We start from the raw sequence: 12,439 nt of genomic DNA on the forward strand, positions 1-12,439 counted from the left end.
GAAAATAGGGCAAAATGGAGAAGATTGTCATGGGGACCGCAAGGCTAACCCCCGCTCTTGCAGGGAAAATGACCTTATAATGCCTGTTGTTGTAATGTAGAAATATTTATGATGACATTTGGTATTCGGAATATCTTGTATAGTATGATAGCCTGTCCCCCTGTGCATTGGGAGATGGGGTTTTGCAATCGCTTCTGTGTCTGTCTGTTTGTCTCATAACATTTTTGATTTTTTTTTTTTGTATACCTAGTCTAGGCTCGTGGAAGTGCTTGTACTAGTACACTGAAAAGGTCAGGATGCAACAGGACCAAAGGACCAGTAGAGGAGGGAAACACCAATAGCAGAGTTGAAGGCCAAGATAGAGGCAGACTTGGACAAACAATGCAATGCGTGTGTGGAGGAATGAGGGCTGGAGAGGATGCATGGGGTGGACTGGACAATATGGATACAGAAGGAAACTCTCGGGAGGGAAAACTGCAAAATTGGAAGGAGAAGATATTAGGAAGGGGTGTGTGTGGGAGGTGTTACAGAGGATAGAAAATATTATTGCTTTGGATTAGGAATGATCTAAGATGGTGCTGAACAGCTGTCTTGAAGACCTTGAGGGGAAAATGAGATTCATTAGAATGTGGATGTTGGTTCCACAGGCCAGACAAAAGAGGAACAAACGAGTGGAGGTGAGCAGTGTTTCTGGATTCTGGGAGTTTCACCAGAAGGGGCTTAATGGTGGACTGTGTGTGCCTTTCAGAAACCTAAGGGAACAAGGCACGGAAAGAGCAGAGGGGGTAGAAGACAGGGAGACCATCGACCTGTCTGCAATGGCAAAGTGATAGACCCAGCGTAATTGTGAGAGATTCCAATAATCTTGAAGGCCCTGGTTTCCATGGCATCAAGATGAGCAGGATGTACAGCAGTACTACATCAAGCTGTGATGAAAGCCTTGCAGGTGTATGAGTTCAGGTGTACTAAGGAAGGACTTTGCATGAAGGAGGATGCCCAGTTGGCGGCTGGGTCTGGAAACCAACATTGAAATCTGATTTTCCCAATAAAGATCATGGCTGATGGTGAGACACAGGAGTTTGAATGACTGAACTTATGATGATTAAGAAAATAAATAGGAGGGTTTGCCGGACGGTTCTTTCGGAGAGAGACGGTGAGAGTGTGAGATTTTTCAGGTTTGAAAGACATATTCAAAGTGTTTGACCAGCATGTGATTTTTTTTTCAAGGACAGAAGAGAGGGAAGAGGCTGCAGCCTGCCTGCCTTTCTGAAGGATGAGGGATGTCATGGCAGAGAGTGGAGTCATCAGCAAATAGATGAAGAGGATTTTCCAGAGTCTGAGAGATAATTTATGAAGATCAGGAATAGAACTGAGCCCAGAACACTGCTTTGGGGGCACTCCAGCCTTGACAGGTAGAGGAGATGAAAGAATTCTGTCCAGTGCTTCATGTTGGCTACCAGAGTAAAGGAAGTCAGGAAACCATATGTGGAGTTGACCTTGGATGGCATTGGCATAGTCAGAGAGTTTGGAGAGTAAGGCAGGATACCAGACTGTATCAAAAGCCCAAGATATGTCCAGAGAGAATGCCCTGAACTCATGTCTGACATTGAGGGTTTCCATCCATTGTTGGGTGAGTAGAAGCAGGATGTCCAAGGTGGAGTGACCTGGTCTGAAACCAAATTGGTGATCTGAGAAAGATTCGGTTGGTGGAGAAAAGGATGCATTTCATATCAACTGCGATGATGCATTTCATGACCTTTCTAATGATTGGAAGTAAGTTGATAACCATTCCCGAACCCGTGACCACATCACCCCCGTCCTTTACAAGCTTCACTGGCTCCCCATCTCCCAGAGAATCCAGTACAAAATCCTCCTCTTGACCTACAAAGCCCTCCATAACCTGGCCCCATCCTACCTGGCTGACCTCCTCTCCAGACACACTCCCACCCGCAACCTCCGCTCTGCTGGTACCAACCTCCTGACCCCCCCCCCCCCCCCCTAATCCAGACCAAATTTAGATCCTGGGGGGACAGGGCCTTCTCCATCGCTGCTCCCACCCTCTGGAACTCACTACCTCACACCATCAGAGACTCCTCCTCACTCACCACATTCAAAACATCACTCAAGACCCACCTGTTCAACACTGCATTCAACATTTAACCCACAGCATCTAACCCCTGACTATCTCCTCTCCTTCTCCCTCCTTTGTGCTTTGAATATTTCCCTATTGATTCTTCTTTTTTGCAGTTGTTTTTATGTTTTGCTATGCATTATGTTTTGCACTCTGTCAAAGCGTCTTTGGGCTTCCTGAAAAGCGCTATATAAAATAAATGCATTGTTATTATTGTTATTATAAGTCTGTTGTTGAGGGACTCAGTTTTTGCATATTTTTATGTGGTGCAGTGATGTTGGTTGATTTCCAATCAGATGGAAGATGACCAAGGTCAAATGATAGTGTGAAATGGACAGAGAAAGAATGTGCAAGACCAGCAACAGAGCAGGTTTTTAGGACAAATGAGCTTATGCCATCCTGTCCAGTAGCAGAGTCAAAGTTGAGGGTTGAATGAACCTTCACCACCTTCTCATATGCAAAAGACACCATGCAGGAGCAGTTGGGTATGACAGGGAATGGTGGCTACTGAGAGTGAGGGGTTGGATGACACAATTTGGAAGCAAACACAGAAATGAGGCATTCAGCCTTCTCACGAGAGGAGTGGGGTGTGGTGCCATTTGAATAGAGGGAAGGAATGGAATGGGAGCATACGCCAAAGATGGACTTAGCAAGGAGCCACCAGGTTTTAGAGGAGGGAGACAAGTTTGAAAGTTCATTCTTGAGGTTGGACAGATGTTATCTGGCCACTCCTCAGAATGGACACACACTTATTTCAGACCTTTTGGAATGCACTGACATTGCCTTTGGTCAGATTTTCCTTCAAAGAAGAGAAGGCACGTTATTCCTGAGCAAATGCCTCACCACAGATTCAGTGTAATAGGGGTGGGAAGAATGGTGGGATAGTTGAAGACCAGATGGGATGAACCTGTGCATGAGAGCGAGCAGGTTTCTGTGGAGGAATTCCCATGCTCTCAGTTGACATCAGAGGCTCACATTTTCACCACACATTCAAAAAACCCGAACTGAACCAGAAGCCACTGTTGGAGCTCTTGTCATCAAATTCTCAACAAACCTTAATTGTGAGAACATATTGGACTAATTACCAATTGCCTCAAAATGTAAAAGGGCGAAGTCACAGCGAGTGGAAATAGCCCTCATCAGCCCGTTGGTCGCACAGCACGAGACGGCCGGGTTTTTAAAAATCGCTTCAGTGTGTCTATTTACCATTTGAGCTTCAGTGTGTCTGTCCAAAGCGAAACAGTTTTCGCATTTGAGCTTTTGTCATTAAATTTTCAACAAACTTTTTATGAGAATATGCAGATGTATAAATAATACGATTATCTCTTCTGCTTTTTTTCTTTTTTCTTTTTTAAGCTTTTTTTGTCGAGTTTAGTTTGAGTCCAAAGCAGACATGGATGGACATCGCATTTGCGATGCTTTCGAGTTCATTATCATTTTAATTTGTGCTCCCTTAAACCTTCCCTCCTCCACTTCCTACCCCGCCCCCTCCTCCTTCCTTTTCTTCACTTTATTATCATTCACACTAATTGCCTTTCTTCATCTTATCTTATTGCAGGCACCTTCCAAAAATCTATCAGTCTTTCCTCATGTCTGCGACATTCAATGAAGAGGTGGAGGCTCTCAAAAGACTCATATTGCACAACCCTGTGAGTAACGGCATTTTTTATTCTCGTTTTTTCTCCATCGGACAAAAACAAATTATTTCCACCGACTCATTCTTTAATTCTTTACTTTTATTGTATTTTTGTTGATTGATTTATTGTTTATTTAATTTTAATTTAACCTTACAGAATGGTTCAGTTAGCTCACTTATTTACTCATAACATTTTCTGGAGCATTAATTCTACTTTGGAGTTCTTAGATGGGATTAGATGCCTCAATATCAAGTCAGTTGAGGTTTTTGATTTTTCCACTTTATATACAAATTTGGATTTAGCACTAGTAAGGGGATTCACTCTTCAAATTAATTGACAAGGTTTTTACCTCTTTTAATTTAATAAGTTTTTATGTGTCAGGTATGACAGAACATTCTTTTCTAAAAAGAAATACTCACGTTTTCATTGTTTTGATAAGCAGAAGTTTAAGGGTGTAGTACTGGTGAAAAATTGAGAAAACTACATAGGTACCTTTGAGAGGCCTTTACACAAAAACAAAGTCAAGTTAATATCTAATTTTCAGTTTTTCTTGAAAGATATAATCTTGGCTTTAACTCAGACCAGTTTCAACGCTTCTTTGTCATATTACATGCATATAATTTGCATAAATTAGACCGTCAATAAAAAACAAGGAAAAACAAAGAACACATTTCTACTTCTATCTTCTATGTCACCTATCATTCTTTTCACCCAAAACTTGGTACATGTATTATACATGTGTTACTCTACTACCTGATGAGAGGATTTTGTGAAATTATGTCAAATGTTCACTAATTAGCTAATTATGCCAATTACCAGATAAAACTTGGTTGTCCTTCAATAAATCCACAATGGCTACTCCTATAAACAAAAGCCTTCATCATTTTAAAGGAAGTGATATTCTGAATATCCTGTCCAAATTTCAGCCCAAAAGAATGATGCATTTCCCAAGTTATAACAAATTTCATGCAAAATATTATATTGAATTGAATTGAAATTTGAATTTTTCAATAATTAGGGGTACTTCTATGACCTCTAATAGCATGATTCATGTTTATAAGACTATAAGGAAACTGTTCAGCTAAAAAAACAAACAAACAAAAAAAAACCTGTTCACCTACACCCTTAAGGATGCTGTTAATTTTATTTTATTTAATACTTTTGTGTCCTTTTGTGGGATAACGTTTCAACAGGTTAAAGGTATTCTCATGGGTGGGAATTGCAGCCCCCTACTAGCGGGCATTTTTCTTATTTTCTGTGAATTTTCATTTATGCAAAAACTGATGAAGGAGAAAGAATTCGGACTAGCTAAAATATTGTCTATGTGTCGTTACATAGATGATATTTGTGTGGTTAACTGTAACGTTTTTGATAGGCTGCTTTACAAGATTTATCCAGATAGTCTGACTGCGAACAAGAATGGTAATGATTGTCCTGTTGTTGTATATCTGGACGTGTTAGTTAGAGTTGGACAGAATTGCTTTAGTACAAGTGTGTATTATAAAGTTGATGATTTTAGTTTCCCTGTAGTCTTGTACACCTTTCCAGGTAGAAATGTACCAGTTAAAATGGATTTCAATGTCTTCTCATCTCAGCTACTTAGATTTGCGAGAATTTGTTCAGTAAAGGATGATTTTGTAGCATGTGCTGAGAAGGTATTTTCCATCATGTTAAATAGAGGATATTTGGCTGATTGTTTGATCAGGTCTTGTGAGAATGTCTTTAGACTCAATCATCACCTTTTGTTTAAGTTTGGTTGGTTTTCATGTAAACAAGTTCCTATTGCATTGCATTTGATATTAATATTAAATAAGTATATATGTAAAAATAATATGTATAAAATGTATTACAAGTTAGAATTGATGTGATTGGTTGGTGATTGGTTGTTGGTTGCTGAAGCGCAGCGTGGTGGAATCGGTTGTGGATGACAGTTTGAATATTTGAATGGTAGTTTGAGTCTGAGTGGGTGGAGGTGCTGAGTAATGGACATGTCTGACGGGTGGAGTATTTATCGCTTAGTATAACCACCTTTAGAGGCCATTTTTCCCCGCAAAACGGGTGGGGTTGGCCTTTTTCGGGCACCGTGGTTGTTGCTGTTTTTGTTGGTCCCCTTTTTGAAGCAATGTTTTACGGCCAGATGCCCTTCCTGCCGCCAAACCTGTTTGTCGCCTTTTACGACAAACAGGGAATTACCAGTGAACTGGTACTCAAATTAGCCGACCTCGGAAGGATGACAGGCTGTCAACCCCCCTAGCGTTAATTCAGTGATCGACCGGGATTCGAACCCAGGATCCTAGGATCCTAAGCCGGCACCCTAGCCGCGAAGCCAACGCCAGGCTCGTTCGGTCTTGAGAACGGAGAGATATTGTTTCCTGGCTCTCCTGAGGGTGGACACACACTCGTTTCGGGCTTTGTGAAAGGAAATGAGATTTCCTTCCGTTGGATTTGCTTTCCATGAGACGAAAGCTGGTTGTTTCTGGGCAACATCCTCACCACAAGATTCCGTGTACCATGGATGGGAGGAAGGGTATGACAATTTAAGACGAGATGGGATAAATCTGTGCGTGAGAGAGAGCAATTTACTTTGGAAGAATTCCCAGGATGAGTTGATGTCAGAGGCGGTAGAGACGGGAGACCAGTCCAGATGATTGATGGCTGCTTGAAGACTGTGCCAGTTGGCCCGAGTGAAATGCCAGACTTGTCGACGCTGAGGAGGCTCTCTGAGAATGGTCAGAGAGATGTCCACTTTAACAAGCACATGGTCAGATGAGCCGATTGGACCAGAAGAAGAGCAGCAGACATTTTCAGGGAAGTTAGTCATAACCAAGTCCAGAAGAGAAGATGCTCCATTGACTGAGATCCAGGTCGGGAAATTGACAGATTGTGTCAGTCCCAGTGAGTCGCAGAAGTCCTTTGCTGAAGAGCCATGGCTGATGAGAGAAGTACCTACACCGAGCCAACTGGCATGGTGACAATTGAAATCACCACATATGAGGAAGAGAGAGTTGGGATGGGTAGATAGAAGTTGGTCCATATTATCAGACAGCGAGATGTAGATGGAGTCATCACTGTTTGGTGGATGGTACAACACACATATGAACAAAAGGTGGGAGCGAAGGGGAAGCCATAGCCAAAGGTATTCCTGGGGGTGAGGTGGAGAGAGGGCAGTGCAGGGCGAGTGAGGAAGAGTTTTTTATAAAGATAGCAACCCCACCACCAGGACGAGGCTCAGGTCTATCATACCGGAGGAGGGAGTAACCTGGGAGAGATACCAAGGAATCAGAGACATCATGAAGGAGGAAAGTTTCTGTTAAGCAGATCACGTCTGGTTTGTCAGAAGCAACCTGTATGGAGAGATCAGTCAAGTTTGAGCGAAGGCCCCGGATGTTTGAGGTCCATACCGTTAATGAAGAGGAAGGGGGAGCATCGGATACAGAACTGGGGGGGGTAGGGTAAGATGTGGAAGAGGAGGAAGAGGTAGGGAGAGCTGTTGAAGGTGTGTCAGAGATGTCAGAATAGCTTGGAGAAAGAGAAGAATGGGGAGGACAAAAGGTTTGATGGTGATTGGGTGAAGCACAGTGAGGTGTTATTTGAGGAGGGGGAAGAGCGATGCAGGAGGTTGGGGGAGATGAAGGTAAAAGTTGGAAGGGGGAGGACGCTTTGAGGAGGCGGGGTGAGAGGGGAGGGGTGTGGGGGGAGTTTAGGAGGGAAGGGGCAAGGGGGACATTTGAAAGGGATGGGTGATGGGGAAGATTTGGAGGGGAGGGGCAAGGGGGAAGATTTGAAAGGGATGGGTGATGGGGAAGATTTGGAGGGGAGGGGCAAGTGGGAATATTTGAAAGAGATGGGTGATGGTAAAGATTTGGAGGGGAGGGGAAAGGGGGTAGATTTGGAGGGGAGGGGTGATGGGGAAGTTTTGGAGGGAAGGGGTGATAGGGAAGATTTGGAAGGGAGGGGTGAGATTGGATTTTAGAAAGTGTACGATTAATGGGAAACGAACATTTATTGCAAAATGAGTTTCTTGTGACCATCGAGTCAAAAATACGTTTGAGGACGCTGAAGGAGGGGTGGAGTGCAGGAGAGTTTCGGGAATGCAGAAAAGAGGAACTGTAAGAGATGGAATTTTTTTTTGGAATGAATAGATTTCGTGAGCAAGTCGAAAGCATCCTTTTATAGAAGAAGAAGAAGAAAAAGGTGTTATAATATACGACAGAATACAGTTCTTCAGGGGAACGTTTAAACATTTTAAAATTGAGCAGTGAAAACTATCTGGGGAAAATGGAAAATGGAAATGGGGGTGAAACGCGTGATCGAAGACGAACGAACGAACTAATAAGAACAACGAATAAACGAATAAGAACAGAGAAGGAAATATATATTTTTTATTATTATTATTATTATTTTTTTTGAGTTGACATTTTAAACAAGGAAGTTTGGGGTGAAAGACTGGGACAAAAACAGAGAACGAAAGTAATTGCAGCGCAATCGACGGACTGCTGATAGAAAAACAAAGCCTCAAGGTCGGACAACGGTAGCCTACTCGGCCTCAAAATACGCGACACGAATTAACCGACGATTTTGTATACAAGTATGAAAAATTAACACCGAGAATCTTACTAAAGACACTCTCGGTACACACACCGAAAGATAGATATAGTTTCGACAAAAACACAATTGTGAAAAATTACTTGACTTCGAAAGCATGAGCGCATGGACAGCTTCGAAAAGACGTGACCTCAGAACCTTGAGACCTTGAGACCGTGAGACCGTGACCTTGAGAAAGTAGATGGGAGGGTTTTCCAGTCGGTCTTTTCGGAGAGACATAGTAAGAGTGTGAGATTTGTCAGGATTGAAAGACATGTTCCACTTGTTTGACCAATCTGTGATTTTGTCCAGGTCTGCAGAGAGTGAGGATGCTGCAGACTGCCGATCTGAGGGATGAGGAATGGAGCGGCAGATAGTGGAGTCATCAGCAAAGAGATAGAGAGGATTTTCCAGAAAGTCGGAGAGATCATTGATGAAGACCAGAAATAGCACAGGGCCCAGAACACTACCTTGGGGATCTCCAGCCAGAACAGGAAGGGGGAGATGAGAGAAATCCAGTCAGGGCCACACGTTGCCTACGACCAGAGAGGAAGTCCGCAAGCCATGAGTGGAGATTTCCATGGAAACCATAGGAGGAGAGTTTGGTGAGCAGAGCTGGGTGCCAGACCGTATCGAAGGCACGTGATATGTCAAGTGAGACAGCTCTAATTTCCTGTTTGGCATTGAGAACCTCCATCCATTGTTGAGACGGCAGGAAGATGTCCAGAGTAGAATGACCTGGTCTGAATCCAAATTGATGATCAGAGATCAAGCCATTGGAGAAGAGGAAGGATTTGATATCCGAAGCAATGATGGATTCCATGACTTTGCTGATAATTGGAAGCAGGCTGATTGGTCTGTAGTTGCAAGGATCTGTTTTTGCACATTTCTTGTGTAAAGCGGTAATGTTTTCTGATTTCCAAGATGCTGGCAGATGACCTTGAGCAAAAGAGAGGGTGAAAAGAACAGAGAGAGGGTGAGATAGAGCGGCAGAGCAGGATTTTAGGACCCGTGGGCTGATGCCGTCTGGTCCAGTTGCAGAATCAGAGGCGAGGTTTGACAAAAACTTCTCCACCTTATCAGGAGAGAAGGACACAGAGTCCAGGAGCAGTTGGATTCGACTGGGAAAGGTGGAAACAGAGAGAGATGGGTTTGGGACACAAGATTTTGAGGCAAACACAGAGTTGAGGCATTCGTCTTTGTCACGTGTGGTGTCAACTGTGTAGCCATTTGAGGTAAGGGAGGGGATGGAGGGGGAACAAACACCAGAAATGGATTTGACCACCAGGATTTGGAGGAAGGAGACAGGTTTGAGAGTTCAATCTTGAGTGTGAAGAGATAGTGCTTCCTGGCACTCCTGAGGGTAGACGCACACTTGTTCCGAGCTTGGTGGAAGGAACTGAGATTGCCTTCAGTTGGATTTGCCTTCCAAGAGGCAAAGGCAAGTTATTTCAGGGCAACTGCCTCACCACAAGATTCAGTGTACCATGGACGGGAGGAAGGGTAAGACAACTGAAGACGAGATGGGATAAATCTGTGCATGAGAGAGGGCAGTTTGCTTTGGAAGAATTCCCAGGAAGAATTGATGTCAGAGGCAGTGGAGATGTGAGACCAGTCCAGATGATTGATGGCTGCTTGCAGACCGTGCCAGTCAGTCTGAATGAAATGCCAGACTCGTCGGCGCTGAGGAGGCTCTCTGAGAATGGCCAGAGAGGTGTGCACTTCAACAAGCACATGATCAGAAGAACCGATTGGAGCAGAAGAAGAGCAGCAGACATTTGCAGGGAAGTTTGTCATAACCAAGTCCAGAAGAGAAGATACTCAATTGACTGCGATCCGGGTCGGGAAATTGACAGATTGTGTCAGTCCCAATGAGTCGCAGAAGTCCTTTGCTGAGGTGCCATGGCTGGTGAGAGAGGAACCCACACCCAACCAGCTGGCATGATGACAGTTGAAGTCGCCACATGTGAGGAAGAGAGAGTTTGGATGAGTTTGTAGAAGTTGGTCCATGTGGTCTGACAGCGAAATGTAAATGGAGTCATCACTGTTTGGAGGACGGTACAGAACACAGATGAACAAAAGGTGGGAGCGGAGAGGAAGCCATAGCCAGAGGTACTCCTGGGGGTGGGGTGGAGAGAGGGCAGTGCAAGGAGAGTGAGGAAGAGAGTTTTTGATAAAAAATAGCCACCCCACCACCAGGACGAGGCTCAGGTCTGTCATACTGGAGGAGGGACTAACCAGGAAGATATATTAAGGAATTAGAGATATCGTGAAGGAGGAAAGTTTCTGTTCAGCAGATCAAGTCTGGATTGTCAAGTGATTCTTGTGAATTTTTGAAGTGATTCTTCACCATTGGGTGATAGGGCCAAAAATGATGTATCGCATTATATTTCAAAAAGCTGTGGATGACTTATAACGAAACTTGGTGGATGAGTTGGGAAAGTGGCAATAACAAGCCAATTAGATTTTTGTTCAGCTCCGAATCCAGATCTGACCTGTCGGGATACAAAACCGAAACTGTTCAGCCTGACGGAGGTATGCTGTCTACCGGGTGCCATTCTCGTCTGCTCTGTTAATCAAACTTATTCACATTTTATCTGCATTATTTTTAGCTTCATCACTTTGGAGTGGTATCGTGGGTTGTAGACACCAACCGCCCAGGGTAGTACGACCGTCCTGACTTGGAGTTAAAGTGGTGCCCGGAACCATCTTGCACTCTCCGTGTCAGGATTGCTGGTCTTACTCACTGTCTCACTCAAACTATAGCTATCGGGCTCGCTTCAATCTCTCTTTCTCGCAAACAAACACCATACACTTTTCTTCTCTTTTATTTAAGGCCTGGCCTCGATGAGAGCTATACAGTCCGTGCCTGGAGCCTCCAACATAAAAAAAATAAAAAGTATGTGAAGGCTATATAGTATGTGATGTTTTATTTGAAAGCGTCATGAAATTAGCTCAGGTGGCATCAAAATGTAAAAACTTTGGAGGGGGTCAATACTTTTGCAGGCCACTGTATGTAGAGAGGAAGTCTGGAATGCCACGGGCAGAGAACTTTGTTGGCAGATTGGGATTGTTAGAATGCCGAAGACCCGAGTTGTGTCCATGCAGAGACGCAGTATGAAGTTCTGTTTGAGTAGCACAGCCTCCATTCATACCGATTGAAGTGGATGCACACTGACATTTTGAGATCACACAGCTGTTTTTTTTATATGTTTGGCTTTGGTTGTTCCATATTTTTATTTAAAAAATAACTGTGTAATTGGAACCTGGAAACACCTCTCCTCCTTCCCCTTCCTTTTCCCTTCTCTTTTGACCTCTATCTAAGTCGATGTGTAATTGACCAAGACCCATTTATCGAGCAATTATAACAGTTTTTTTGTTTATCCCCGGCTTTATATCTTCCTCAAGGTTGTTCTGAAGCTGGAAGAGTCTCGCCTACCACCTTGTAGTCAGCTGATGCAGTACCATGTGAAGTGTGAGGAAGAGGAGCGTTTCTTGCTGATTATTGCTCTCATCAAGCTCGGTCTCGTTCGTGGCAAAACACTGCTCTTTGTCAACACGGTGGAACGTGCTTATCGCCTGCGGCTGTTCCTTGAGCAGTTTGTGGTCCGTTGTTGTGTGCTTAATGGAGAGCTTCCCATTCATTCGCGGTGCGTACCCAGCTTATCAAGCCCTGCTGTCTCCTGTTTGTTTTTTCTCTTGAATGGTGTTGATGAGGATATAATCGTTTTGCTTGCATGTTGTGTGTGCAAACGACACACCATTGTCGTGTTAGGTTACTGTGGAATTGTGTCCGTTAATGGGTTCATTCAGAATCTATTTAACAATCACTCAAACTTCAGTTTTCGCTCACCCGGAATGTACTTCCGGGGAGCTTATGGGATCGCGTGCCATCTATCCGTAAACATTTGCAACTTCTCCAAAACTGCTGAAGGGATAGTGACCAAACTTCACTTAAATGATATTTGGTATGTTTGAACTCAAGCTTGTTCACTGCATTTAAAAAGTCGGTTTCTAATGGCGCTTTTCCACCGCCGTACCGTACTGTACTGTAAGCGTAATCCGTTTTTTTGTCTTCCATTTCCAA

General features: G+C 43.7%; 1 protein-coding gene across 1 annotated transcript in view; it reads left to right on the forward strand.

Annotated features, from left to right (window-relative positions):
* Window positions 1-12,439, forward strand: part of DDX56 (DEAD-box helicase 56) — a 50,230-nt gene that overhangs the window by 8,553 nt on the left and 29,238 nt on the right. Inside the window, exons 5-6 of the mRNA XM_068106375.2 lie at window positions 3,690-3,780; window positions 11,761-12,002. Coding sequence (XP_067962476.2) covers window positions 3,690-3,780; window positions 11,761-12,002 — 333 coding nt within the window. The remainder of the gene's footprint in view (window positions 1-3,689; window positions 3,781-11,760; window positions 12,003-12,439) is intronic.

The sequence above is a fragment of the Myxine glutinosa genome, chromosome 2 (genome assembly GCF_964187855.1).
Source record: "Myxine glutinosa chromosome 2, kmMyxGlut1.1, whole genome shotgun sequence".
NCBI lineage: Eukaryota > Metazoa > Chordata > Myxini > Myxiniformes > Myxinidae > Myxine > Myxine glutinosa.